The sequence below is a fragment of the Colletotrichum spaethianum genome (assembly GCF_022836535.1).
Source record: "Colletotrichum spaethianum MAFF 239500 DNA, contig21, whole genome shotgun sequence".
NCBI lineage: Eukaryota > Fungi > Ascomycota > Sordariomycetes > Glomerellales > Glomerellaceae > Colletotrichum > Colletotrichum spaethianum.
In genome coordinates, this window is record NW_026054791.1 from 430,615 (window position 1) to 458,354 (window position 27,740).

The 27,740-nt window shown below is 54.7% G+C and overlaps 6 protein-coding genes and 1 non-coding gene across 7 annotated transcripts; 5 read left to right on the forward strand and 2 right to left on the reverse strand.

The window, feature by feature from the left end:
• Positions 1-8,183: 8,183 nt before the first annotated feature.
• On the forward strand, positions 8,184-9,718 carry ColSpa_08081 (aspartyl aminopeptidase; the record flags this gene model as incomplete). The annotated part of the gene is made up of 2 exons (XM_049274293.1): positions 8,184-8,241; positions 8,301-9,718. The coding sequence occupies 2 exons, from the start codon at positions 8,184-8,186 to the stop codon at positions 9,716-9,718; spliced, it is 1,476 nt and encodes a 491-aa protein (XP_049130250.1).
• Positions 9,719-12,202: 2,484 nt separating this feature from the next.
• ColSpa_08082 (uncharacterized protein) lies at positions 12,203-12,721 on the forward strand (the record flags this gene model as incomplete). The annotated part of the gene is made up of 1 exon (XM_049274294.1): positions 12,203-12,721. One exon carries the CDS (start codon positions 12,203-12,205, stop codon positions 12,719-12,721), a length of 519 nt encoding a protein of 172 aa, XP_049130251.1.
• Positions 12,722-13,572: 851 nt separating this feature from the next.
• ColSpa_08083 (uncharacterized protein) lies at positions 13,573-15,404 on the forward strand (the record flags this gene model as incomplete). The annotated part of the gene is made up of 2 exons (XM_049274295.1): positions 13,573-13,710; positions 13,770-15,404. The coding sequence occupies 2 exons, from the start codon at positions 13,573-13,575 to the stop codon at positions 15,402-15,404; spliced, it is 1,773 nt and encodes a 590-aa protein (XP_049130252.1).
• A 4,934-nt stretch (positions 15,405-20,338) lies between these two features.
• Positions 20,339-20,629, forward strand: ColSpa_08084 (uncharacterized protein; the record flags this gene model as incomplete). The annotated part of the gene is made up of 1 exon (XM_049274296.1): positions 20,339-20,629. The coding sequence occupies one exon, from the start codon at positions 20,339-20,341 to the stop codon at positions 20,627-20,629; it is 291 nt and encodes a 96-aa protein (XP_049130253.1).
• Positions 20,630-21,031: 402 nt separating this feature from the next.
• ColSpa_tRNA_219 lies at positions 21,032-21,123 on the reverse strand. Its single transcript has 2 exons — positions 21,088-21,123; positions 21,032-21,067 (listed from the first exon to the last, which is right to left on the reverse strand). It is a non-coding gene; the product is annotated as a tRNA-Arg (tRNA).
• Positions 21,124-22,289: 1,166 nt separating this feature from the next.
• On the reverse strand, positions 22,290-23,184 carry ColSpa_08085 (uncharacterized protein; the record flags this gene model as incomplete). Its single annotated transcript, XM_049274297.1, has 3 exons — positions 22,290-22,303; positions 22,741-23,045; positions 23,096-23,184. 3 exons carry the CDS (start codon positions 23,182-23,184, stop codon positions 22,290-22,292), a joined length of 408 nt encoding a protein of 135 aa, XP_049130254.1.
• A 3,144-nt stretch (positions 23,185-26,328) lies between these two features.
• On the forward strand, positions 26,329-27,506 carry ColSpa_08086 (alpha N-terminal protein methyltransferase 1; the record flags this gene model as incomplete). The annotated part of the gene is made up of 3 exons (XM_049274298.1): positions 26,329-26,456; positions 26,725-27,210; positions 27,389-27,506. The coding sequence occupies 3 exons, from the start codon at positions 26,329-26,331 to the stop codon at positions 27,504-27,506; spliced, it is 732 nt and encodes a 243-aa protein (XP_049130255.1).
• Positions 27,507-27,740: the final 234 nt, after the last annotated feature.

Here is a 27,740-nt window from a genome sequence, read left to right on the forward strand (position 1 = left end):
GAGGCTTGTCACATCGCCAACATTGCGTGCTGTTGTGGCAGGTGTTTGGGCGGCATGGTAAGGCGACCGGGGCCGGCGACGGAGCCTGTTTCGATATGCGATGTTTATGTACTCTGTACATGCTCCAGGCTCGACCAGCGACCGCCTTTTTTACTTTTATTTTTTTGGCCCTGCTCACCGAGTAATTGATTGCAGGGTGCAGGCAGATACTCTGCCTTACGCATCCCCGAGTAACTTTGCTTACATCAAGGTGACAGTCCGTTCTTCTACTAAACTATGCATTTGACCATTTGCTCGCCCGTGGCTAGGCGTAGTGTTGTCACTCAGTGTTGTGTGCTTGGCACTTTGTGCCCTTAGACCCCTTCTGGACCAGATCCGACCAGGCCTTTAGACCCATCATCACCACCACCGTTGGGGTGGGGGGTCTGTTCGTGATTTTTCTATGTGCTTCGACCAGGGGACATTGGTATGGTGCTGGCCTCTACAGACCCTCTTGTCTGTCTACTGCACGTTGCTCTCAACTCGATCTACAAAACGCAACAAGCCAGCCGAAAATGGCGCATGTTCAGCGTTTGACGTTTCCGGGAAAGCGAGGGGACAGGAAGAACCCCCAAAGGGCGCCCTGAGCATCATCTGAACTCGGGCCGGTCATTGGCCTTGGTCTTGCGCACACGCATGCTACAAAACTCTACCCAGAATAAGGTGCTTCGTACCTCTCAATGCAACGGATGAAAAAGGGAAACGAACCTCCCAGGGCGAACTTTTTCAATTTTTCCACTCAACCTTTTTGTCTGACATCTAAATTCGGCGGTTGGTGTCTACAACGGCAGGAAAGCAGCCCCTCGCTATCTTGGTTGGCTTTGTCTTTGGGGGCTGTCTGTCTACCTGACAGTAACCGGGTGGCGGTTGTTCGAGGGAAGGTTTCGTTACTGAGCACACCAGTCAGGTCAACAAGTACACCCCAGGTTGTCCTCAACCTTAAAGGAAACAAGGTGTTGGCAGTTTTGAACATCAAACGGGACTATGTCTGTCTTGGCCTTCTCCTCTCGGTCGCATTTCTCAACTGTGTGGTTTTGAGGATATTTTCCACCCATCTTGTTGTGGCTAGCTGACCGAAGGGTCTGTTTCGCAGATGCCTGTACATCTCTCACCCACTGGGAAAGATAAGGGGGGAAAAGCAGCAGCAGCAGCAGGTGTTTTCTTTTTTTTTTTTAATTCACGTTACCTGTTGGGTGCTATGGAGGGGTTTGTCCCTTCGGCGCTTCTCTCGTTCAAAGCTATAGCCGGAACGAGCTGGTGACAACGTCGAAACCTAGTTCTGCGATGCTATTGTGCACTTTGCCATCACCCGTCTCGCAAAGATACCTCGTCTTGCCCAAGGTACCTGGCAAGAAAAAGGAAGCGTACTCAGTCACTACAGAGGATCTCCAACAAGACACCAAGTCAGGCCCCTTCAAACTCGCTACACCCTCCCTTCTTTCTACTCGATCACGCCCCCTCCCCCCCCTCCCCCCAATGGCCCGGCCCAATCACGTCGTACTTTGGACCCAGTCGGTGCTTATTTAACCTTGCTAGTGACTGGCAGTTGCGCTCCTGGATAGTCAAGAGGGGCCCGCTCAGCTGCCTACCTCAATCCAAGTGTTCCGTAAGGGAAAGGAAGCATTCTCGCCTCTCTCATTACATCACTCTGCGCCGTAGTACGTGGTGGCAGCACAGCATCTTGTTACACACACTCACATCACTCTCTCGTCCACACATCTGCCCTTAGGGCTGTCTATGTTTCTTTCTTATTCTGATTTGCTCAGCTCGTATGTAAGTGCGGGTGCATCCTCCTGGTCAGAGCCTCTCGACGAACAGGAGTGGCAGCGGCGGCGGCGGCAACAGGAGCAGCCGTGCAGCCTCGGGTCACCGGAGGAAGAGTTCGGATCCTGGATTCTTACTTCTGGAGAGTAAGGTTTTAGATTATTTTTTCCTTAAGCAAGCAATTGCGTCTCTCGGCCGTGTATTCAAGCTTCACCTCGTTCCCATTACGAGCGTCCGGTCTTGTCAAGCCGTTGAGCAACAGCCATGACTGGCTGAACCTCTCGCAATAAGGTTACGTCCCAGACTCGTCTCGTTCCAGCCGCGTCCAGATGCACGTTGCGCGTCCTCGACCACCATCATGCCGGATCCAATCTAGCCCAGTCGACCTCTCAACTGAGATAGCAGGTTCAGTACCCGGCACCCACAAAACCCTACTCGCAAATATCGTCCGCCCATGCACTTCCGGGTAAGTCGAGGATAAGCCACCGCCACCTGCTTCTGGCTTCTGCCATCTGGACGGATGGCGGCTCTCATCTTATCAGCAACGGACATTACCGATGATGAAGGATTCCTGAACTGGGCCGTGTCAAATCGTCCGCGCCGGCGGCCGACAAGTCAGCACCAGGGCTGCAGGGCGATGTGACAACGACCAGGCCAGCCTTGGGGCCTCCTTCTGTTGAAACATTGTCCAGCCATGTCGCGAAAGCCCAGGAAGACGAGGATCTTCCGTTACGCCTGGCTTCTGCGTCGTCTTCCTGAATCCATCCCACATATAAGTGCAGGGCAGACGCCCATATGTGTAGCAGACGCCCCGCACCATGCACCAGCTGGCGGCGCTGCACGCCCAAAACGTCCTGCACCGAATGGCAAGTTGGTGGCACGCAGACTGAGAGAGACGGCCGACAAGACAGCAGCGGCATACATCAGGTACACGCAGACACGAAGAAGGCTTCATCGGAGTGTTCCCAGTCTGCTCCACTGCGCGCCGCGTACCTTCGCCAGCCAAAATAGCACCTTCGTTTCAAATGCGGACAGCCCAGCATGGTGCTTGGGGGACCCTGACTAGTCAGGCTGCCTCGGCCCTGATTACGTTTGCTGTGCACCAGTTCCGCGGTCCCGATTCTCAATTCCAACTGAACTGAGTGGTTCACTGTGTTCCTGCGCCGGTTCATACAGTCCTCGCCCACTTTGGAGGGCCATCATCATCTTTCCTCTGTGGCTATCACCATCACGGTTACGGGGACATGGCCAGAGGCCTACGGCACGTGGGCACATGGCCAAATCCGTGCCCTTGCCAGCTGCCCAACGCCTTCATCAGCTGGCCGGCTCTCATCCTACCTACCTAACTAACTGGTGGCGTTGGTTACCTTACGTACACGCCGAGGGGGGGCGGCCAAACCGAAGGGGGCCGCAAACTTGATGCGTGCATGTGGCTGACAGCCAGTCTCGGTCAAGTTGATCGCCTCACTAGCACATCACCCGTCCATTGGCACTACATTGTCGGGATCTCCTCAGCCCAACAAGGGCCAACAACACCATCAATCAAATCCTTGGTCCGACGAACAGCCCCCACGATGTCGGAAAGGCGAGCTGATTACAGCTGAGCGCACTTCGCGTAGTATTACGAAGCCTGTAAAGTCAACTCGCCAAGGCAAAGCTAGATTGGAAACTTCTTGCCAGGGACAAGCTGGCCAGCTTGGGAGACTTAGCCGTTGCTCTCTCCCGTCGACGGTCGTGCAGGTGTCGGTCGGTGCTTGGGCTTCATTGGCCCATGTCTCGAGCGATCAACGCCAGGGTCCGACTCTAGTCACCTCAGTTGGGCAGGATTGTCAACCAGTAATGGGGTCTTGTCGCACGAATACACACTGCTCAGTCTGGGCTTCATTGAAGGACTGTTCATCATGGCCGCCCTGAGCCGGCATGCGAAGACTTGGCCAGCAAAAGAAACACCAAAGCAGATCGGACAGAGAACATCTGCGTGGTCCTCCCGTCTACACCAGTGCAGAAAGCACATGCACCGGACCCCGCCACCCACCTCGAGTGGCTGCCAGGGCCACGGGATCCAAGTAGCGCCGCCGACAAAAATGGGGGGGCATAGCAAACAACAGGAAACTCGACTGGGCATGGTTATACCAGCTTCTTACAATGCGCCGGGGGGCCAGATAAAAACACCCGAACACCTCTGCTCAAAGACGTATCCAGCGACTGCGCGGGGATCGCCTTGTTGTCCTCGTTCACCCCATGCCCAGTGGGTCAACAGGTACCTACATTGCGACGAACGTTCGACTGTGAGACGGTGTTTCTCCATGGATGGCTTCATGGGTGAACGGCCACCTGGAGAGCGCAGGCGAAACGGGTTCGAACAAGGTCAACGCAGTGCCGTGCAGAGCAGCCAGCCACACACATCCAGCCTTCTGCTAGCCGTTGTGCTTCCGCTTGGGAATTCATGACTGGAACGAGTCCCCCTTTCTGCTTGCTGATGATCCAGACGTTGTGCCCTTGTCAATGCTGACATGGCCGCTGTGCGCTCGGTGTCGTTGTATGGCCTCTGTGCTCCCCCCTCCACATCTGCAAATGTGGACTCTAGTGGCAGGGTCTTTGACTTGAGATACACCATGATATGGACGAAAGCAGGACCTGGCTGTTCTTAGATTTTGCGCCTTCGTCCCGCTTGAACGGCACGGATGATGGCCATGCAGCTAACACACTCGAGAGCGCCTATGCGGTCGCATTTTCCTCTTTTCTCGAGGTCGAAACGACACTCCAACCTGGCAACTAGAAGGCACCTGAAGCATGCTGGCAGCATGCCAACAGCCCACTTCCCTTTGACGATCTGCGGGTCCCTCCAAAGTTTCGAACTGCCAGTGCGGGAGCTAGGCGTGCACAGAAACCGGTTGATATAACAATCGAGACTCCTCACAATGCTGGAGCGAGAAAAGAAGAAGAAAGAAAAACAATGACCAAAAAAACGATTAACCAGTGTTTACGGGAGACATGGCCAGCCGCTGGCCTCAACGGGGAACATCATGGCCTGAGCGTGGACTTTGTCATACCTGGCAGAGGTCGATCAAGGAATGGCGTACACGAAAAGAGATGTGTATCGATGTGCCCCAACTGAACTCCCGATCGCGACGGAGACGGCTAGTTACTTTCGCCTCACTCAGTCTGGCGCGTGCAACAGACTGCATAAGCCAGCTGGAAGAGCCGCCAGTCTTTGCTTGTAATTGTTAAAGACACGAACAAAGAAACAAGTGCGGTACAGACGGCAGCTCTGTTGATACAGTCAATGATGTCTGATCGTCGCGCCCAAATGGCCGAACCGAAAAGAGCAGGGGGCCAGACTCCCCAACGTGGGTGGGCCAAGGCCATGCTCCAGTTCCGGGACAAGTGCCCCATCTCAAAGTACGGTAGGCATATGCAAAGTTCCATTTTGTCCTCGACATAACTCTGGTAAGCTGCATGGCTGAGTGAGAGTGGTTGCTCATGTCATCTATACCACCAAGCACACCAAGCACATCAGGGCGCAAACCACTTCAGACATCTGCCGAGGGTTACGTCTCAACGACTCTTGATTGTCTCCTCAGGGTACAGCGGCGACTGAGCAATGTGCCCCTGAGGATCTCACTGAAAGGTGACGGAAGCGTCTGCGTGTCGCTGGAACGATGCCCATCCACGGGCAAGGCCCAACCCTGGCCGAGTGGCTCGACGAAGGGCGTGGATTGGCTCAAATCTCGGTAGATGGCACCTGTGTCTTCGTCTCATTTTGCCAGTCTCTCCCTCCTTCCCTCTTTTCTGCTCAGAAAAGCGACAGTGGTGGCTTGAAAGAACCAAGTAGTCATCGCCAGCGTTCTGCAGTCCGTTCAGGTCGGGCCCAGCTCGTAGCGGCACAGCTGACAGCATGTCGCAAACGGCTAGTGCTTGATTGCGTTCGACGGGCTATAGGGACCGCGATCGATGGTCGGAAGGCTACCAGTCGGAGATCTGGCGTTGGGGAAGAGTAAATTATGGAATACGATTGATTGGAAGCCTGGGTCCTGCGGAGGGACTACCCGTTGACGGGTTACAAAGTCCGATGCTTTCTGGAAGCCGGTAAGAGTGGGACAGAGACCTTGGGCGCGGCTCATTCCTATGCGTACGCAGCACGATTATGCGGCAATATGCAACAGTAGGGAATAGCTGTTCGTATTGAGCCTCCATCTGGATTGCAAAACACACGGGTGGCGGTCGGTTCCTCTTCAAGGCCTTCTCGGGACCGCAACGAGCCTTTCCCCCATGGCCGAATCGACGCTGCCGTAAGTCGAGTCTGAGGGCCAGTGGTTTACTCGTTCGCTGCGAGGGGACCTGGCATCATGATGGGAACAAGAAGGGGAAAAGGGCAGCGTGTCAAATGGGGTCGTGTCAGTCATGGAACACCCCTGCTCGTTAGTTTTGTCATTGACAAGGGTAAGCGGGCAGCTAAAGCGGCGGTCGGCGGAAATGCTGGAGGACGTGGCTGCTGTGCTGATCGACAACCAACAAGGCACACGGGCAGAAAGGACAGAGCCAACTGAGGTCCCGTGGCTGCGACTACCAGTCGTCTGTTGACAGGGTCGAGATGTCCAAACGCTGTTCTCGACTCAGGAAGAGCATCAGGCTCCGGGCCGCGTCTTGACAAGAGGGCTTGCAGCCTGCGCTGACGGTTAGAGAGGGAGGCCTTGGGACCAAGACCAACAGCACCCCCGTCATCCAGCGCAACACAGCAAAGCTAGAGAGATGTCGTCTCTTTTTGCGAGATGAGATCCAGCGACCCTTGGAACCCACAAGAGCTTTCTCGCCTCAGCGTGTCGCTATGAAGGAGAAGAGTCCTGAGCAAAGACTGGAAATGGGAGGTGAGGTGGGGAGTGCACAGACAAAGGCCTGCAGGGCATCCCTAGGGCGAAGATGCCTTTGGGGTCACGCCAATGAGCTTGGCTCTCCCGACCGGTACGGAGCTCAGAGTGGCCCAAGTCTGCTTCGTGGGAAATGGTGGAAGGTGGAGGGGGCGGGCGACAGTTTCACCATGTGCTCTGAGCATCTGAAGTTTGCTTGCTGGTCTCTAGTGTACTGCCCCTCTCCCTCTTGCCAAGCTGCCGCGTCTGCTTGCCTCTATCGAATCGAACACTCTTTCCTAGGGACGAGACGAGGAGAAGGAGAAGAAGCGTGACAGTCGTTGATGAGTGCCGCTGCCCATCGTCGGTCATGCGAGGCGCTGGGCGGTGGTTTGGCCGTGCCTACAAAGTGGGTGCGTCCAGGAACCCCCTGGGATCTGCAGAGCCGGGGAGGGGGTTCATTCCGTATCTGTCGTGCTGCAACGCCAGGTCGACATGGGTCTCGTTGACTTTGCCGCCACTTGTACGGGTGCCTTGCCTTGGCTTGTCTTTCTTGGTCCTCTCTTCCTTCTGCTAATTCTTGTCCTGTCAGCCAGGGGGGCGGGGAGGTCCAATAATCCAATGGGGTGTGAGTGAGCCCCACGAATACTCGATGGGCGACCTGATGAAGGCACAACAGCCGAGCTGAGGACGAGTGTGCGTTTGGGTCGGGTAATCCACATACTGGGGGGCAGCGGCGGTTGAGGGAGAAGGGAGAGGGAGAGAGCCGCGCCGATGACCACCAGCATCGGCATTGGTTCGTCAACATAGGTATCCGGGCGGATGCAAAATGCTACGTAGATGGTTTCTTGTGGCGTGGTCAGTCATCCAGTACATACAGAGAGAGTACCGAAGGCGCAGGCAGTACAATGGTAGTGAGGGATGCTGCTGACCCTACCTCGCCTTGCCTTGCCTCGCATTAATGTGCCTTAGCTTAACCCTCCCTCCATCACGTACAGACGGACTCAGAGTACGATGTACCAGTACTTAAGGGCAGCGCTGGACTAGGGCCATCTGATGCATCCAGGTACGTACAGGTACCCCGGCTCTGGCTCTGCGACGGATAGTGCGTTGGGGGGGCACTCGATCCATTCCCACGACGCCAGAGCCAGCAGAGCCGGCGCACACTCCACCCTGTATTCCTTTCCGGCAGGTGAGGGAGACAATCCCAGCTTCGGCGCCGGATCAACGTCGGGTTGCCTTTGACGACATGCGATAACGATACCCGCCGACGAACGCTGTCCTCGTGACAACGTGGAACACAGCGAAAAGATATCCAAGAATCCAAGGCAAACAAAGTTACAGACCCATTGGCCTGCCTCTCCGAATCAGGGCCGCTGCTGTCAACAAGAGCTCTGCACCCCCTAAATGCTATCGGCCACAACATTCTTGTGCCGAAACATCGCCCGACCAAACAAGAACCCCGCCATTGCTTCTGTCACGTTCCTTCGACCCCTCCATCCCCAAGCTCACCTCTCGACGGCCACCCGCACAATGGCTCCCCCAGCAGCTGCCCTCGACTTTGTCGACTTTGTCAACGCCTCTCCTACTCGTGAGCATTCGTTGCCAGCCCAAGAGACGGTTCCCCAGCTAACGTGCCCTCCCCGCCAGCCTACCACGCCTGCGCGACCGCCGCCGCCCGCCTCGAGAAGGCCGGCTTCACAAAGATCAAGGAGCGCGATTCCTGGAACTCGGCGCTGCACCCCGGCGGGAAGTACTACCTCACCCGTAATGGCTCGTCCATCGTCGCCTTCGCCATCGGCAGGAAGTGGAAGCCCGGTAACCCGGTCGCCATGATCGGCGCCCACACCGACTCCCCGACCCTGCGCATCAAGCCCGTGTCCAAGAAGAACAACGTCGGCTTCCTGCAGGTCGGCGTCGAGACTTACGGCGGCGGCATCTGGCACAGCTGGTTCGACCGCGACCTCAGCATTGCCGGCCGCGTGCTCGTCAAGGACGCCGACGGCAACTTTGTCCAGAAGCTGATCAAGGTCGACAAGCCGCTGCTGCGCATCCCGACCCTGGCCATCCACCTCGACCGGAGCTCCACGTTCGACCCCAACAAGGAGAACGAGCTGTTCCCCATCGCAGGTCTGGCCACAGCCGAGCTGAACAAGGGCGCCGCAGCCCAGCCCGAGGGCGACGAGGCCGAGGAGGACTTCAAGCCGCTCAAGGCCATGACGGAGCGCCACCACCCTCACATCCTCAACGTCATCGCGTCCCACGCCGAGGTTGAGCCCGAGGCCGTTATCGACTTTGAGCTGGTACTGTACGACGTGCAAAAGTCGTGCCTGGGCGGCCTCAACGACGAGTTCATCTTCTCGGCCCGCCTCGACAACCTCAACATGACGTACTGTTCCATCGAGGGCCTCATTGCCTCGGTGCGCGAGCCCGACGTCCTGGACAACGAGACCACGATCCGTCTCGTCACCTGCTTCGACCACGAGGAGATCGGCTCCACGTCGGCCCACGGCGCCAACTCGAACCTCCTCCCCGCCGTCCTCCGTCGCCTCGCCTCGCTGCCGGGCAGCCGCGACACGGCGTCAGACGGGTCGTACGTGGCCGTGTCCCACGACGGCGACTACGAGTCGACGGCCTACGAGCAGACGCTCTCGCGCTCCTTCCTCGTGTCCGCCGACATGGCGCACTCGGTGCACCCCAACTACGCCGGCAAGTACGAGTCGAGCCACCAGCCGGCCATGAACGGCGGCACCGTCATCAAGGTCAACGCGAACCAGCGCTACGCGACCAACTCGCCGGGCATCGTGCTGCTGCAGGAGTGCGCGCGCCTCGCGGGCGTGCCGCTGCAGCTGTTCGTCGTGCGCAACGACTCGCCCTGCGGCAGCACCATCGGCCCCATGCTCAGCGCCAAGCTTGGCGTGCGGACGCTGGACCTGGGCAACCCCCAGCTGAGCATGCACTCGATCCGCGAGACGGGCGGCAGCGCGGACGTCGAGCACGCGATTAAGCTGTTTGAGAGCTTTTACGAACGGTTTGGCGAGTTGGAGGAGAAGATCCTGGTGGATTAGGGGACCGGGGGTGAGAGGAATTTGTATTCCAAGCGTATTGCATAGGTGTAGCGGCGTTGTAGCAGCAAGGTGACGGGAATACGATCTGAGAGCGTTCATTCTACGACCTCTGTTTGATACTCCATCGCGGTGATGACGGTTTGTTGTGTACCATGCGCTTGGTTCTTTTGATCCGCTGTAGATTTGCTGTCTCCAGCAGGACGTGCTTGTCGTAGATGAGATGCCTCAGTGCGCACTCCCAGTAATACTGCAAGTCAATGTCGCTAGTTGACGTCTTGGCCAGCAGGTGATATCGTTCGAGGACACCAACTGCTCTAAACCGCAGAGTGCCGTCTGTCCGTTCCTTCCCCCGTCCTCTCGTCCGGGGCCGTCCCGCCGCCTTGCGCTCCGCCAACTCTATATCAACTTCAACGTCGAGTGTTCACAGAGAAAGCATCTCATTAGCCCTTTCTCCTACTTGACCAGCTCAGTCAAAGAAAACTTTCGGATCATTCGTACCGTTCTGGTTCATCTCAGACCCTAACTCAAGGCGTAGACCTTCAGAAGCTAAACCTGCTACCCTTCCGTTCCGGAGAACAGAGTCCACACCCGCCGACTAGCTCTTCCCCCGGTTTCGCGACTCCATCCGTCTGAGTGCTGCGTCGACCGCCGCCGGGACTGTTCATTTGTGGCTCTCCGTCTCCGGCTTTCCCCTAGGTTTCAGAAAACCGTCTCTGCCGTAGGAAGAAGGTACGTCGCCAGTCCCTCGCCCGATTCCGCTACCCTTTCCGTTTGGGCTCGCCTCTACCACTCCAGGCTATTTATTTCGACCTCTACCTCGAACCATCTTCTCGACCTCCCCTCCACTACGTTCGTCACCTCGACTTCGATCTCGATCCAGCTCACTCGGCACTGAGATTCATATCTCCTTGAACCACGGCACGGAGTCTTTGTCTCTCCGTTCTCAGGCAGACATATCTTCCATCTGAGAGCGCACGTCTCTTACTACTACGATTTTATTACCTCAAGAACCGAAAAGCGTCTTTTTCTCACTTCGAGCTCCGCATCTTTCCCTTTACGTCGGTATGTGAGTATACCCATTTCAACCAACCAAGCCGTGCCTTCTGCTTCAAGTTCATTGGGCAGATATCATGTACCTACTCCCTTCCCTTCTCGCGCAGCCATATTTCCTACCCACTGCCTCACAATACCCTTTTCTCTCGTCTACACCCTCCGCCTCCTTGTCTCCGGTCCTTTTTTCTCTGGCACCACTCACACTCAACTCACGTCCCAGTGCCTACATTCGAGCTCCTAGGCTCCATTACAACAATCCCAACACCATAACACTTCACATTGCCCACACAGAGAACACAGAATTCGATTTCTCGAACATCCTGACCTCACTTACAGCACGAGACCACACACATGCAACTTCGCAGGAAAACCCGATCAAGCGTCTCCTTTAGTTCTTGTTAACTCTCCGTTGGCAGGTACAAAGTCCCACATCTTCTCCTGCGTCATCGACCCCTTCGCGAACAAGACACAACCATCTTCGTAACTCAATGTCCCCTGCTAACGTTTTTGTGACAGAAAAGGTCCCATCCTTGCCAAGAGACATATCTATCGGGACAATAACACGTCTTACTTTCGACGTCTGCCTTCTTCAGTCACGCTCGTACTTGACAGTGCAGGAAGTCGCGCAGAAGAAACCATCTGGTGAGTAGCCTTCGCACCCGCCCTTCCTCCTTGCTTTCAGCTTCTTTGCGCTTGAGCCAAAGAAGTGTATTCCTACAAAAAGTTGCCCCTCATTCCAATCAATGGATTCTTTCTCATTGTTCTACTTCAATCTCAGTTTTAGGGGTGGCGTCTCTTAGCCCATGCATCTCGATACTTCGTTTCTCATTGCTTTCGTCGTCTAAAGGCCGTTGCCCAATTCCCGCAAATTCCGTCTTGACACTCGTTAAGCATGTTGGGCTGACCTTCTACAGAACCAAACCTTTTCCTAGAAGCATACCCGGAATTGTCAGAACCGGAGGTTCTGGCTGGATATAGAGCAAGATTTGTCTTGAGGGATACAGACATTTCAGGTCCTCAAGCTTAACCACAGACAACATCGATCCCTTGGCACCTTTGCAGGCAACATCCATCACCACAAGGCTTCCTTCGTCAAGATCTGACAATGATCACCCTTCTCTTTTGATTTGGCATCTTCACCTATATGGCTAAACCCCTCAGCCATCTTCCGCAGTATTACCCAAGACAAGGCAAGTATTTCCCTGCCATTCAACACGGTGCTCCTTATCACCCCACCTGACCGACTTCAACAACTAGCCTTGACTGAGAAGTCACCGGTGACAATCAACCAAGGGTTGTCTATCAAATTCACCCAGGATCTACAGCACCATACTTCAAGAACATCAGGTAAATTCCCTTTCTTTCCGATTTTCCACGTACAAATGGTTCTCCCATACTCACGGCTTACACGAAGCAGATATCAGAACAAAGATGTGCCAGAACGTCTTCTACACCTACTCGTGCGGCCATATCGAGTGCGTCACCTACCGCTGTCTCAAGTGCAAGGATGCCTCCAAGTCCATCTGCATGCATCGACAAGAGCCCCAGTACACGACCCTCAAGGACCAGGTGTGTCACGACTGCAACGAGATGAGCAAAAAGTGTCGCCAGCGTGCCCGAGCTCGGCAAGAGCAGTACCTGCAGGAACAGACCGAGGCTCAGCTTCAGGCTGAAGTTCAGGCTCGAGGCCATCTATCTGAGGCCCAGATCTCTGTATATGAGCAGGAATTCTTCGATTCTCAACATCAGTACCTCGAGTCTCAGCAAAACCAGCGGGCTCAACAAGCTCAGCAGTCACAGACTCGCCAGGATCCAGAGTCAACTTCTCCTGACGGCAAGACTATACGTCCACTCGAATCAAACAAGCTGGGCAACATGAAGTTCCATGACGAGGGAGCTGCGCTGGGCTTGCCGCCCCACGGCCTGTACCAGTTCTACACAGGTCAGTAAGGGCGAGAAGGGGATCGACCAGCGCAATGAGACCAGAAAGTCTTGACCAAAATAGGAATTTCGAATGGGGACGAGCTCATGACACCGACGCATCGTGCCGGTAAGGGCAGATGGCATTACGGTATGGAAATTGAGACATCATTTTCGAAATTAGTAGGTGTTTTTAGGGGAGGCCACCAGCGTTTGCTTTAATCAATGACATTCACAAATAGATTTCGATGTCCGGTGTGAAGCTTGGATGATGAAAGGGAAAAGCTGTTTTATTTGTGGTACATTGTCTCTAATGCCCATTGAATGCTGCCGTTGACAGCGGGACGAGGGACTGATGTGATATGCTTAACACACATGCTGGGTTAAGGACGACATGATTGGCGATCCGATCAACTGTTTCTGGGGAAAAGGTAACAAAGGCTGGAAAGATGGGTAGGATTGACAATGCGGTGATCAAGACGGACAGGGATGCGCGCAGCCCGATGAACCTCTCAACAGAGCTGACAGCACTGCTTGCTCCGTGCTCCAGCTGAGCTTCCTCACACTAGCACTAGCACCCACGCTAACACGTGGAGAGGTGCCAATCCCCGATGGGAGCTGAAGCAACTGACGTTGCCCCCCTAAACTCCGCAAGGCCATATCTGGCCAACTCGTTTTTTCTACCGCGCCCCAACGTCATCATTCTACAGCATCACGGCTCCTTTGTCCACGTTGCGCAACCAAACTACCGTCGGCCATGGTTCTTTGACAAACTACACACGCGTGCTCAAAAAAAACGAACCCTCTTCTCAGAAAAACGACCGACCCCCAGTCAATCGCAGGGACAATTCCCCGCCAAGACCCTCCTCAGCTTCGCCAACATGGCCCCCCCCTTTGAGACTGCGAAGATCACCCTCGACTACCTCCCCTACGCCTGCGAGTTCGACCCTCACGATGCGAACCGCCTCCTTGTCGGCGGAGGCGGCGGCGCCAATAGAAGCGGCGTCGCCAACAAGATTGTACGTCAACATCTTCCCCCATCTCCTACGCGACATGCGACTGACCTTCCGCCCGACAGACAGTAATCGACGCCTCGACCAAGGACGAGCTGCGCGTCAGTGGCGAGGCCGACCTCAGCCGCGACGAGGACAGCGTCATGACCCTTGTTGTCGGCCCCAAAAAGGGCCGGACAAGCTACGTCTACGCCGGCATCAACTCGAGCCCCGCCGACGTTGAGAAGGGCAAGAACGAGCACTTCCGTGTCTTCGGCGTAGAGCAGAGTAAGGCGCGCGTCTCCTCCGGCGCTAATACCCCCGGCGTGACCGTCGCCGAGCTTGCGCGCACCGCCCTCTTCGAGCACAACGAGATCGACAAGGACGCCTACCAGCGGGTCCTGCGGCTCTCTGCGCCCTACGGCGAGAAGCCTCAGCTCGGCGCCGTGGCGACTGGTCTGGCCAAGGAGTCGCAGATTGTGGTGTTCGAGGTCTCGCCTGCGAGCGCTGCTGCGCCCAAGGTCAGGGGCAGACTGGATATCACAAGGGAGCCCATGGACATCGACGTCGTCCAGACTGGGGAGGACGAGTTCAAAATTGCGTACTGCGACGAGCGCGAACTATTCATTATCAAGGTCACCAAGTCCGAGGTCGACGGCCCCCATCTCGCTTACACGATCAAGGAGGACGGCACCGGCGCCTGGCCCACGTTCCGGTCGATCCGCTTTCTCTCGCCAGACTTTATCTTGGCGGGCACCAACATCCCCAAGCGGGCCGGCTCTCTCTTGGTGGGCATCCGACTGCCCACGAAGGCGGGCGAGGAAGGACGGCTATCAGCGTCGGCAAAGCTGCCTCGCGCAGTCAACCAGATCACGACCATCGCCGTGCGGAATCTCAGCCCGCCCTCGACCCCCGGTGGCAAGATTGGGAATGCGCAGTTCCTTGTCGCCGCGGCCGGCCAGGACCGGTCGATATCGCTTTACACGCTCGAGCATAAGGCGCATTCGAGCATTGACCTGCTGGTCGACTTTGATTTCCTCACGGCTTTGAAAGAGGTCCACCCGCTGCAGATCACCAACCTCGCCCTGTCCGTCTACATCCCGCCCAAGACCACTGCGCGCCCTCAGTACGTCAAGCTGGCGAGCATCTCGATGAAGAACACCGTCGTCGTGCACTCGATCCTCCTCAAGAAGTTCACCGACAGGGACGCCCCCATCCGCAAGGGAGGCCCGCCCCGCCCGCAGCGGTATGCCGTCGCCCTGCAGCCAAGCAAGTTCACAAAGTCACGAATCTCGGTTGTCACCTTCCTCGTCTTACTGTTCGCCGTCCTCCTCCAGCTCACTCTGGAAAGCACGGGCGCCGTAGAACCTCGCATCCTCCCCAGCCGCCACACCGTTGCCAACATACCCAACGAATTCCTCACGTCGCTCATCGGCGACGTCCACGCCCTCCAGGGTGACCCCATCGTCATCCGCGAGGACGTCGTCAGCCCCACGCACATCGAGGAGGACCCTGTGCCGCGGTTCCAGGCCGCCGTCCACGACGAGGAGGTGTACGGCCCTGCAGTCAGCTGGGAGGACCTCGCGCCGCAGCAGAAGAAGCTGTGGAAGGAGAAGCTATCCAAGGCCGGGCACTGGACGCAGAACATGGGCGAGAGCGTTTTCAAGGGCATCCTGTTTGGGGAGATTGCCGGCGCAGTGGGCCGCGCGGTGGGCGGTTAGGAGACGCTTGGGGTGTGTGGCGGGTGTATGGCTTAAACGTGTTCACGGATATGTCGTTGATAGAGGTGCCCGGGGACGGGCATGTACGTTTTTAATCACGACCTTGTACGATTCACTGGTGCATTGTGAAGAGCACTTTGATCATGTATGATTGGAAAGCAAAGCTGCGAGGAAAAAGATGTGCTGCCACTGCTTGACTGTCCTTAGAGGGTGCAATGTCACGGCAGAAGGTTCGTACCGGTCTTCGCTTAGCTATATACCAGGCTTTTCCGAGCGTGACGGCTAGTCTCCGAAGACAACAACTGCACGCTCTTCCACGGTCCGGCGGACCCCGGCAAGCCATGTAGCGAAGTATCCTGAAAATTGCAAGTGAGGAGGCACATATACAGTACGATCAATACTCTTAAGGCTCACCATCGGTCGACGACCGAATCTTGTGCATCGTTGCCGGTTTCGTTGTATTTGCCCCGAAACACCCCGTGGAAGTCAGGCGAGATAGGGGAATGCGGCTTTTCGGGCATCATGCCGTGTTTGAAGCAGTTCGCGGTGACGGCGCCGGGGCGAGAACCATACTCGTCAGTCGGACCGCCCCGGACGAGTCAGTTCTGAATGGCACGTTCGTGCTGCTTGTTCTTCACCCTTCGACAAGCCAATTCGGCTTTTGAAGTAGAGTCTGGACAACCACGTGAAGCTGTTGCACATAGCAACAGCGTCATTGCCTCTGCTGTGAAGCAAGGAGGGGCATGCGCTTAGTATTCCTCTCGGCCATGACTGTGTTCACATCAGTCCTAGTATCTCGCTGCTAGCTGCAACTTCACTCAAAGTCGAGATGTGGACTCGACAAACACAGTGAGAGTAAGCAGCAGGGCGAGCTCGAATGAGACGGAGCAGCTGATATATATATGAAGGTTCTACCTGTATTGTGATAATCGCGAACGTCGGCCATGACGATGGATGGCGTATGATGCCTAGAGGAAAGAAGAAGAATTGTCATGTTCGCATACTTCTGATTTGGGTGATTTGGCCCGCTCCATCCTCAACCTACTATGGTCTGGTTGCTCATCAGCAGAGAGGGTCTTCTGCTTCCTCAAGGGCCATTCGCCAGCGGGACTCGCAGTGTCCACTCCCTAATTGTGTTGGCTTTGGATGCTGCTACTGCTGCACGCGACATCTTATAGTCGATCAGAACCATCAGTGTTTAGTTGACACCTTGTTGACCTACGGTAGGGCCGTGTTGGTAGCTTGAGCAGCAATGCTGAAGTCGTCAAAGGGTGTTCAGCGGCCACACAATGCGACAAACAAGTCTACCAGTTCGTTTATGGTACATCCTATGGCAGGTCGTCAGTCTGTATGGATGAGCCTCGTCACGTCTGGCACTAGAGAAAGTTCAAAGAATGTCATCCTGAAAGTCAATCTGTCATTCCACTTGTGAGCCTCTCTACCACTGCCGGAATGATTGCCGCCGTCAAACTCCTGCTTTGCCATATCTACCAACAGAAGGGGGAACAGGAGTCCAAGTCACTACAGCACTGGTATTAGCAACTTTGGAAGCAACCAGCTCTTGATCGGGACGGTCTAACCCGGTTGTGCCCTTGATGGGGTCAACGGGTCCCGGATGATCGACGGCGATCCGCCAAGACGTGATCAATTCAGGTGAGCGCAACACTGTCTCAAAGTCCGATTGCCATGTTAGCAAGGACACTCTGGGAAACTACCGCTTTGATGAGGCTTATCCTTTCGATGCGATAACCACTGGTTTTTCGTATATGACAAACCGCTTTGTAGACTCGGGCAGTTCGCATGAGGGTAGTGGTAACGGCGCAACGAGTCGGTGCTGAAGCTTTCCTCAATTGGTTACCATAACCGCCTGGCGAAGGATTGTCATGAAGCTCTACATTTTGGGCTCTCCATTTCGGGCGCATGTGTGGCACGATAAATCCATGCCCCCTTTTCTGAGGGTGGTAAGCTGTTTTGAGCCTCTGCCCACACTCCTGAGCTGGAAACGACTGGAGACGGCTGTGGGTCTGCTGCCATAGCGATGATCGATGTCTCTCACGAGATTAGAAGGATACAAGTTTACATTTGACCAGTCGGTTCACAGTGGCGGGATTATCAAATGACGCAAGAGATTGTACAGGAGAATGGACATTGGATTGAACCGTGTCAGAAAGGGTTCCAAGCACACAAGGCCACATGCACTTTGGAATAACTGGCGATAGGACCTTGAAGGGGAAAGAAAAGGAAACCCAAGACTGTATTTAAAAATAAAGAATATGGAGAGAAAGACTGAAAGATGAGTGTAGAGCGTCGGTGATGACGCAAATGTTCACTCGAGGAGAAAGAGAACGAAGATCCTGCTGATGGAAAGTTGCCCCGGGGGTGGATGTTGGATGTCGACATAATGTCAGCCAATCGGAAGATTCTTTCGCGATCCAGGGCTCTGGCTCCGGGACAGCTCGCCTAAGTCTTAGCGCCTTGCGGGGTCCAACTCGATGGCTGAGCGTGCCTGCTCCTCGTCTCTCAAGCGTGCCTCGAAGCTTCGTTGTCCAGGTAGACTGGTGAGTATGATTCTATCTCCTCCGCTATCTCTACTGTAAGCATTCTAATTGAAAATACTTATAGAAAAAACGAAGCATGGACGGGAGTGGACAAAGGCAGCGAGGAAGCGCGGAGTCGAGATGACAGAAGAGATGAGACGAGATGGAATCCTCAAAGTCTACCTGAATATTCCCCTGTCATTCTCGGAACGCTTATCCAGGAACTCCTCTCGGATTCCGCTCAGGAAACAGCACATCTGTTTTTGTGGTGGGAAACCACTGATAAAACTTTACCTCCGTTGACAGTTAACCGCTGCTTTCCTGTAACATGAAATTTGGTTATCGACGCAATTCAGTCCCTCCTAATGAGATTGGAGAAAACGTTGTCCCAAGTGGCAGTCTTGTAAAACCCCATGTCACAGAAGGATGAGAACAAAATTGCAAAAAGCTCAAACCTCGCTAGATCACCCCAAGTCGAACCAGCAGGCCCTTACGGAAACCCATGAGGGGATTGTGGCACCTTGCCAACTACTCGACCATGTGGCCTGGGACGCACCCAGGTACCACTCTTTCTTTGAAGAGAGATTAATAAAGTGCCTGCCCCTTCCTCGTCCTCTGTGGCGCGTAGCGTAAGAATCCCTATTCGAAGATGAGCTCCCTACGCATCGACGTAGGGTCATATAGTGAGATGTGACTGATCGTTGGAGGTCAGGGAGGATAGTTGTATAGATGACGTATTGTCTTCTTGATCTTGGAATGTCTTGTCTTTCAATGACTTGAATGCAATGGCGCAAAGGTTTGAAAGGAGAAGCTGGCCACAACGCCTCTGTCCACTGCCAACTCCCCCGTACTCAGCGGCCCAGGCAAGTTGTCAATTGCAAGGCTGCGCCGAGCCGGGCATACCGACATCATAGCCGGTTGCGTTGGCCGTCTCGACGGTATCTCTCACCACTGCCTCGACGAGGCCCACTGCCATGGCTTTTTGTCGTCCACGGCTGCTCCCTCTCAAATATGCACGGGCGATCTCAGGCAACACGGCTCCCTGGACGGTGCTATGAATTTGATCTTCATCAGCTGTGATTCTAACCAGTGTATAGAGAGCTTATGTGTCTTTACCATCCCGAACGTAGAGCCTGCGCTCTCGGCGACATTGAACGTCGACTACGGCCCCCTGGAAGAGAACGCAGCTGGTGTTGCGGACCATTCTCGCTATGTCGAACTTTGTAAGCTTATAATAGTCATGCAAATGACGCTACTTGTGATTATAACTGGTTTTAATGCTTGGTAGAGGAAAAAGATTTAGAATATTAATAGGGCAACGAATCTTTTGGACTGAAGTTTTCAACTGTTATGTTTATACATCATATTCATCTTGTACTAGTTCGAAAAAAGAAACCAAATTGTCCTTTCCTACGACTACCTAAGCAGCAAGTGCTCAGGTATATTCGACTGGTTTACGTTGTACATGCATTGGCGATTTACAAGCGACACCGGCTTTTGAGGCTTTCATCAGCAACCTGATATACGTTTCCGCACATCTCTTCTATGGAACCACGGATATAGACTGCACCTTACGCCAAGGACACCACGAATTTTCTTTGCCACCTTTTCTTCAGGCTGGTGCCAATTGAGAGGAACTGCCTGAGACCGAAAGTTGAGAGATTTTAGAACTCGCGAGCATGAAGCCGAGGCTGAACCAAATACACCTCGAGCAGAGATCAAAGCGGCCTGGCACCGTCAGCTGGTCTATAATTTGCTACCCGTGTGTCGTTGTAAAAGCGTGTCTTGAGAACATGTAAGAAATAAAGCCGAGAAAACACGAAGGGCAGGTTGGTGGGCCGATGCAGCCTTGTTTTAAGGGTTCTCAAAGCAGACGCATCGAGCAGACGATTCCAAGCCTATCCAATTAACTTCAATCACATTTTCGCGGCCCCGACTCCCCTTTAAGAATATACACACCTAACCAATGTTAGTGTTAAACCCGGAATACGACATGAAAGTATATTGCATAGGCATAGACCAGAGTAACCGAGCGTTTCAGGGATTCTGTTCGCCATCTTGTTGCGATGATTGGCCGTGCAGACGCTTCTCTCCAGGTGTAAGGGGAAGAGGCTAACTAACACACTGACAATTCAATCTCAATGCCTTTAGGATCAGGAACGAAAGCTTACTTCAACAGACGAGAGTGAAAGCAATACGCGAGCTTCGAATTGAAATGGACAATTCTCATGTTATACAACCATCCACACTCATTAGTGCTGTTTATGCCCACCAAGACATCCGCATTAGCTACACACAGAATACTTGACTTTGTGCCAATTTGACCTTTGGTCGTTGGTGAGGGATCCTTGCTGAGACGGGGGGCAAAAAGGAATTTCTCGAACGTGGCCCGAGAGAATGCAAGTGATCATAGTCTTCCGCTTGAGCTCAAAGCTCAACTTCTCAAAAGAAACTTCTCAGCAGATGCGGCCATTTGGATTCAGTGTCTTGGAAGTCATCCAGCAATCGCCGCAGCCATCGACAAGCAGTCGGGATACTACCTCGCGGGCGACAGGGTTGACTGTGGCGCAGCCACGCCGGGCACTCCAGGAACTCAAGACGTGCCTCGAACAAACTTCTAGTCGGCATGAAAGCCTGAGCCTGTACGAGGAGCCGTCCATGGGTGCCGAGGAGTATCCCGACAGCTGAGTTCTGTCATCGATTAAGCTTATCTGTGGCCAGCAAGCAACTTCCGCATATACCGGCCTTCAAGGCTGTTGTTGCATTGTTACTTTGGTTGAAACCAATGATACCGGTCGACGTCGACGGTGGTTTCAATGGAGAGAGCCATTTGTATAGATTTTGAGCTCCTGTGCCCTGTTTCACTCTGTGCCAGAGAATTGGGCCGATGGCTTCGTCGCGAGATAGCTTAAAAGAAACGTCAGTTGTTAATGGAAAAACAGCCTTATTATGCCTGCCAATAGCAGGGTATGATATACAAAGGTAAAAAGAAAAAGAAGGAGGGGAGGACCAAACAAGAAATAAGGTGGCAGCAGCGTCACATCCTCAATTGCCTAGGAGGGTGAGTGAGCAAGGCAAAACCAAAAGAACTGACCAGCCTGGGGGTCGAACCCAGAATCTCCTGATTACACGATCTTGTTGAGGAATCGTAGTCAGACGCCTTGCCATTGGGCCAACCGGCCATTAACCAGCTTGTCGAGCTGATGGGATGGTAATCCGTTGCTTGTGGAATTGGCCGACAAGATTTGCTGTTATTCCATAGAGACATGGGGGGCTGGAAATGAAATTTTCTTCATGCGCGATAGATAATGGAGAAGGATAGAGAGCTGCACTTCTTTGGTGGGGTCGGGCAGGGCGAATTGGGAGAAGAAAGCAAACACCAGAGACGAAAAAAAAGTGGATATTGGCTTCTGCGCTTAGACAGGGGAGACTTTATTCGACGAAGCTCGAATCGTTTATTTTCGAGGTTTTCACTGGTTCGTTAATGTCCGGTGCAGCGGAGTGGGTCGACCGGAACCCTCGGACACTGAACCAGGGGGTCGGTCAGGTGGGGGTCTGTAAGTTGCCTCGAGGTGGATGGTTACGAGGAACGAAGGCGAATACACAAAAGTATGGACGATACTGTCGAGTACAAGTTTCATTCGGTTAAGTCAGCGGACTTTACTCAAATAGTTAGGTGGCAGTCGGACCATTGTGGGATATCCCACCAGAGGGGATTGCATCCTGGTTGTCGATCAGCACTCGGAGAGATCGGCCCCGCCACAGTAGACCGGGCCATCAATGACAGAGGAGCATGAACAAAGTTGAGACGAGGGTAGATTGCATGTGGTGTGTGACTTGCATGTCCGTGTGTGATGGTGGTGTGAAGCAGGGACAGGAGTGAAACATGTTTCCATGGGCCAACCCATGAAACGGGAGACTCTCGAATGAGGGAGACCCTTACTGCTGGTGTCCGCGGAGCCAAGACATCATAGCACCAAGACATCTGTATCACAATCGCATTCAGAAATCCGAAATCACTCGAGAGCAACCACCCTCTTCCACATTGGACCAGTTTTGCGAGTGAACTGCACCATGCGAATGTTCGTCTGACGCTAAACTTTTATCATTGGCGGCTATGTATGTACATCCGCACTCCGGGTCTTAACATGTTATTCTTTCCGGATGCCCCAATGACAGCCCGAAGCTGTTTGAGGAGTGCCGGTGTCCCGTTGTCACCCCCATTAGAGGTCGACGAGCAGCTAACCCTTTTGGTCACCTCGCCTCTTAGTCCTGTAAGCCGCCATTAATGCGCATTGTCGTAAACATCGTGAACCGACTCAGCCAACCAGCACCAGTGCTGATCTCTCTATCCATCCTCTCCTGAACAACACCTCAGTTGGCGGGAATTGCAGGAGCAACGGGGGCAGGGGCAACAGCGGCCGGCTGTGCGGGCTTGAGAGGCTTAGGAGCGGCAGCTGGAGCAGCGACAGGGGGAGCGGCGGCTGGGGGAGCGGCAGCAGGGGGAGCAGCAGCAGGAGGAGCGGCGGCTGGGGGAGCGGCGGCTGGGGGGGCAGCAGCAGGAGGAGGAGCAGCACCGGCCTTGCCCTTGCCAGCGGCAGGAGGAGCAGCGCCAGCAGGAGGAGCAGCACCGGCCTTGCCCTTGCCAGCGGCAGGAGGAGCAGCGCCAGCAGGAGGAGCAGCACCGGCCTTGCCCTTGCCAGCGGCAGGAGGAGCAGCACCAGCAGGAGGAGCAGCACCGGCTTTGCCCTTGCCGGCAGCGGGGGTGGCGGGGGCGGCGGCCTTCTTCTTAGCAGCACCAGCTGGAGCGGCGGCCTTGCCCTTGGCCTTTGCGGGAGCGGCTGCCTTGCCTTTGGCGGCCTTGCCCTTGGCGGCCTTGCCCTTGCCCTTGGCAGCCTTGCCCTTGCCCTTGGCCTTCTTGCCCTTCTTGCCCTTCTTCTTCTTCAGGAGCTGGCGGGCGCGGAGGGGCACTCCATCCTCCTCGTCCTCAATGTCGATTACGCCGCTGGTAGTCTCGACTCCAGCGAACGAAGGGACAGCGATATCGCGAGCCTCCTTGCGCTCTTCGCGATCTTCCAAGTGCTGGTCATAGTTGGTTTGGAAGCTTTGAAGGGTTAATGAACCGTTCCTCGTGCAAACTTATGGTCAACATACCTGACAGCCCTGCTGTCAACATCGGCGGGAAGACTGCTGACGCTCACGATCGTTGAGGCCAGGAGGAAACCAAAGGTAAGGAACTTCATTTTGATGGACTGAAGTGAACCGAAATTGAAGATTATGGGATAAAAAGTTGTCCGAGTTGAACCGAAGTAAGCGTATCTAAGGGAATGTCTGCGTTAAATTTGATACTGTGAGGCCTGCCGTCGAACCAAACCAAACGACGTCTTGGGGGAAGAAGCAGCAGGCTCTTTATGTACTCGCTCTCCTCTCGTACTGAACATGGACCGTAATGCGACTGTGAGTGGCCCAAGGCGGAACATGTCGAGGCAGCGTAACCAAAGGGGCCTGAAACCAACCTAGCGAGGCAGACGTCAATGAGCCGTGCGCTGAGCCACCCAAGCATCAAGAGGCGGCTGTAGATATTGCCATCTTCGCCAGCGTCAAAATAGCAACATTGAGTCAGGCCAACAACCGAGAGTCATTTCGGGACCCGGTCCATTGTCGTCCCAAGTCCCTTACATCCTGACCTTCAAAGGGGCGAGGCGCTCAAGGGAAGCGAAACTCTGTTCCGTCGTCTGATGTTGTAAGTCCTGCCCCCCCTTTCGTAAGATGCCGTGCGTACAAGGTCCCTCCCACCACAAACTTTGTAAGGTTGTTCATGCTTGATTCGGAACAGCCAGGTCATCGCCCCTGGCCAGGCGTACCAGTCTCAAAATAAGCATTGAGAATCTGGAGGAAAAGCCGCAGAATTAGCCACGCGTGCCACGGACACGGATGATCGGCTTGGCTCGTACCCAACCATCCCTTGTTGCGTTTTCATTGGAGAACTATAAACTTTTTGACTTGCCTGCAGGCTGGGCCAGAGCTGCAAAACACAGCAGGAGAGGCGAAGGAGGTCAAACCACCTCAAACCGCCTCAAGTCGTCTCGCCTTGTTCATCATCTTCTCAACGTTATCCATTTCATGATTGTCCGCAACTCAACCCGAAAATGGCGAAGTTCAATCGATAGACGGACGAACACATCCTGGGACAATCATAGCCTTTGTCGATGCTTTCATGGACTGCTGATATGCGCGACTGAAAAATGCCTGGGGCAAAGAAACGGACGCTAGAAGCACATGACCGCAGGTTTTGCAGGCTGTGTCCGTGGAGGCGAACCAGCACCGGTTACTTTAGTCGCCGAGGGGTTTTGTAGATGTTCTGCAGTACGAAAAGAATCGGCTCACGCGGCGCGGCTGAACTATGCCGTCGTCGGTCACCGTTGTCGGTCACCGTTGTCGGCCAAACTTTTCTGACATGGCGCGTAGAAAGCGAAGTCCTATCAAGCTTGATGAGTGGATGCATAGCCATAACGTCCGCCGGGAAACCGAAAGACTGAGTCTCTAGTAAGTTGAGGCATCCCTACGCGAGACGCAGGCTCCGTCCCCGCGGGGAAGAGAAGGGGTCCTTGGCTTTGACGTTCGGACCCTCGGCTAGCATCAGAAACGTGGTAGTATGTAGGAGAGGGACAGACAGTAACAGCTTTGGCTCCAGCCGCGAGGCCCTCGCCTTGCAGAGGCCTGGGCTGTACTGCGCCGAACCTCAAAAGTGGGCTGTGTTGCCTCGAGCGTCACATGAAGCCAGGTCGAGAGATCCAGGATGCACCGGCAATGGCCGAGTCATCCAGGGTGCGGCCCTGCAAAGAAGGAAACGATGTCATCCATGGATTCTGTAGACCTCATGTTCCAGGTGCTTCGCGCCATGTATTGGTTGCACGTTGGTTACGGCTCTTGGCATCCCCGGATTCTTGGTCCCCATCGATGATCGGTTGGTGTTTGGAAGACCGGTTGCAAACTGAGACACAGACCATGATGCGGTCCTTCAGACAAATTCTGTAAGTTTTAGTCCTTGGCTCTTTGCTTCAGAGACAGGTTTAGCCGGAGTTGCGAGAGGTGACGTGGAGGGTGTTGCAGTTGTGTCCCCACGAGATGATCTTCCATGACCTCCAAGGATACGAATAGTTGTTCTCGTGGATGTCCCTCTTGGGGAGACCAATTCGTCTGGTAAATGGGCCCAATTTGACAACTTCCAAAGAAATTGCTGCCGATAAAGGATTGTGAGACGCGTCCACAGGCGGCGACTTTCGTCCATTGTGGCTATCAAACAGTTTCTGTCGTATTACAAAAGTTTCCCAAGAGCAAGGCAAAGTCACCTGACCGATTCCGAAAACTGGGAAGATGCAATGACCCGGGTTGAGTGATTTCGTCATCATGTTGTGCACACCAACGTCCCAACATCTCGACCCTGATACGCACGACGCCTGAGTCCTGCAGAGAAGAGTCGTTGTGAACAACCAGGTGTTGGGGCCCAAACATTGCCACAATACAAAACCAACGTGAGAAGGGACGTATGGCCCTAAAATCATTTGCCGATATTGCATTCATGAGATGGGCCGTCGTTCACACACGTCGAGAACTTGAAGTAAAACATGCTTCGTGAATCGAGTTGTGGGTTGCGGCAAGGGCTTGACACCTGCAGGAGCTGATGTTAAGTTGGTAAAACGATCAGATGGTGTTCATGACAAAAGCCAAAAGAAACCTCCATGCACAAAGAACATTTCAGCAAGCGTTCTTGATAGTAACTCTATCGCGCGCAATGGGCGATCAAGGGCCCAGTGCCGGCGGTTAGGATAGAGTTGCGAGTTTAACCTTAGCTTCAGCGCTTCTTTCCGTTACGGCAGCGAGGATTCTCCTTATCCGGGCTTGACCGGGCCTGGACCGCTTAGATGAATTATTTCCTTTAGGCGACAAGGCTATCCGGATATTCATCTAACCCCACCTTCAGCCCACCAACACCCGCGGAATGCACGAAAGCGAGGGTTCTCCATCTCCGTACACGACCTCGTCCAACACGGTGTGATGCAATGCACCTATTCTTTAACAATGTGACACAACCTTCCTCCGATCTTTCTCTTCAACCACCACGCCGTCCTATCACATAGCCGCACACACTTCCGAAAGGGAAGAGAGTGAGATTGCGTGTACGTGTGCGCGTGTCGTCAACAATGCCCCCCAGTAACCGAGCAGCAGCCGCAGCCGCGGCCGCAGCAACAACGACGACAACAACGACAGCAAAATCGACGGCAGCGCCAGCATCAGAACAGGCACCCACACCGCCGCCAGACGCCAAGATCAGCGCTGCCGATGGCCGCTCCTACTGGCAGGGCGTTGATGCCAACGTGAACGGCATGCTGGGCGGCTTCCCCTACATCAGCAAGGTCGACCTGCAGGGTTCGCGCAACTTTCTCGCCAAACTAGGCATTGGCTCGAAGAGCGGTCTGCGGACGGTGAGCCGCGCTCTGGAAGGCGGGGCCGGGTAAGTTTCTCTCCCATCTCTTCTTGTCCTCGTCGTGTCCGATGTACCCGTACGACGCAACAAGTTTTTCGTCGGGGTTTTCCATATCGACCTGGCATCGCAAACACGATACACGCCCCCGTCTTTTCTCACCGCCACATCAACCATCTCACCGCCTCTCATGTTTCTTCAACCTTGACTCCCTATCCTCTTTTTCGTCTCACTCCCCACACTCTCCCCTAACCCATCACCACAACCGCAACAATGCACGAGCGGGCCGAACTAACAGTTCGCCTCTCCTGACCCATTTCTTTACCCCCTGGTCTCTCTTTTTGCCTCTCAAGCCGGGGCCTCTCACCGTCCTGTACATCGGCGCAACACCCCTGCCTCCCCGGCCCAAGTCTCCGTCCCATGTACCCATGCTAACACTAGCCCCTAGCATCGGTCGGATCACAGAGGGTTTCCTACTCGATGTAGCTGAACAAGTTGACATCGTCGAGCCCATTGCAAAGTTCACCGCTGCTCTCCTGGAAAAACCCGGCGTCGGGTCTGTCTTCAACATTGGCCTCGAGGAGTGGCAACCCCTTGAAGGCACTACCTACGACCTTGTCTGGAACCAGTGGTGCCTGGGTCATCTTACAGATGACCAGCTCGTTGACTACATGCGTCGTTGCAAGCAGGTAGTCGCCCCCAACGATGGTCTCATCGTCGTCAAGGAAAACCTGAGCACTAGCGGCGTCGACCTATTCGACGACGTCGACAGCAGCGTGACGAGGTGAGTGACTCACCAGAACCCGCATCCCTCCCGACCTTGTTCCCAACCACCGTCGCGCTGAAATGGTTCTGCCGTTCTGACGGCCCTGTTTTCTCACTCACCCCCCCAACGGCCCGCGTGGCTGGACACCTTGAATGCATGCAAGACACCTGCATGTACGGATACTGACGCACAACAGGGTGGATGAGAAGTTTCGCGCCCTCTTCGAGCAAGCGGGTCTCCGTCTCATCAAGACGGAGCTGCAGCGTGGCTTTCCCAAGGAACTGTTCCCGGTCCGCATGTACGCGCTCAAGTAGTCGACTGAAACAGCAGTGGTGGTGCGGCACAGCGGCGGCGGTGACGGCGGCAAACCATGGATCCGGGGCCTACGGCCGGGGGGAGGGGGCCGGCCGGATGGGTTAGACTAGGCTCCCGAGCGCCAAAAAGGTATCCCGCATCTGCCCTTTCTTCCCCCCTAGCCTTCCAGCATGGCATGGGATGACATGGCGTGGGCTCCGATCTACTGCACGATGCGGCAGGCCCCCGGTCGT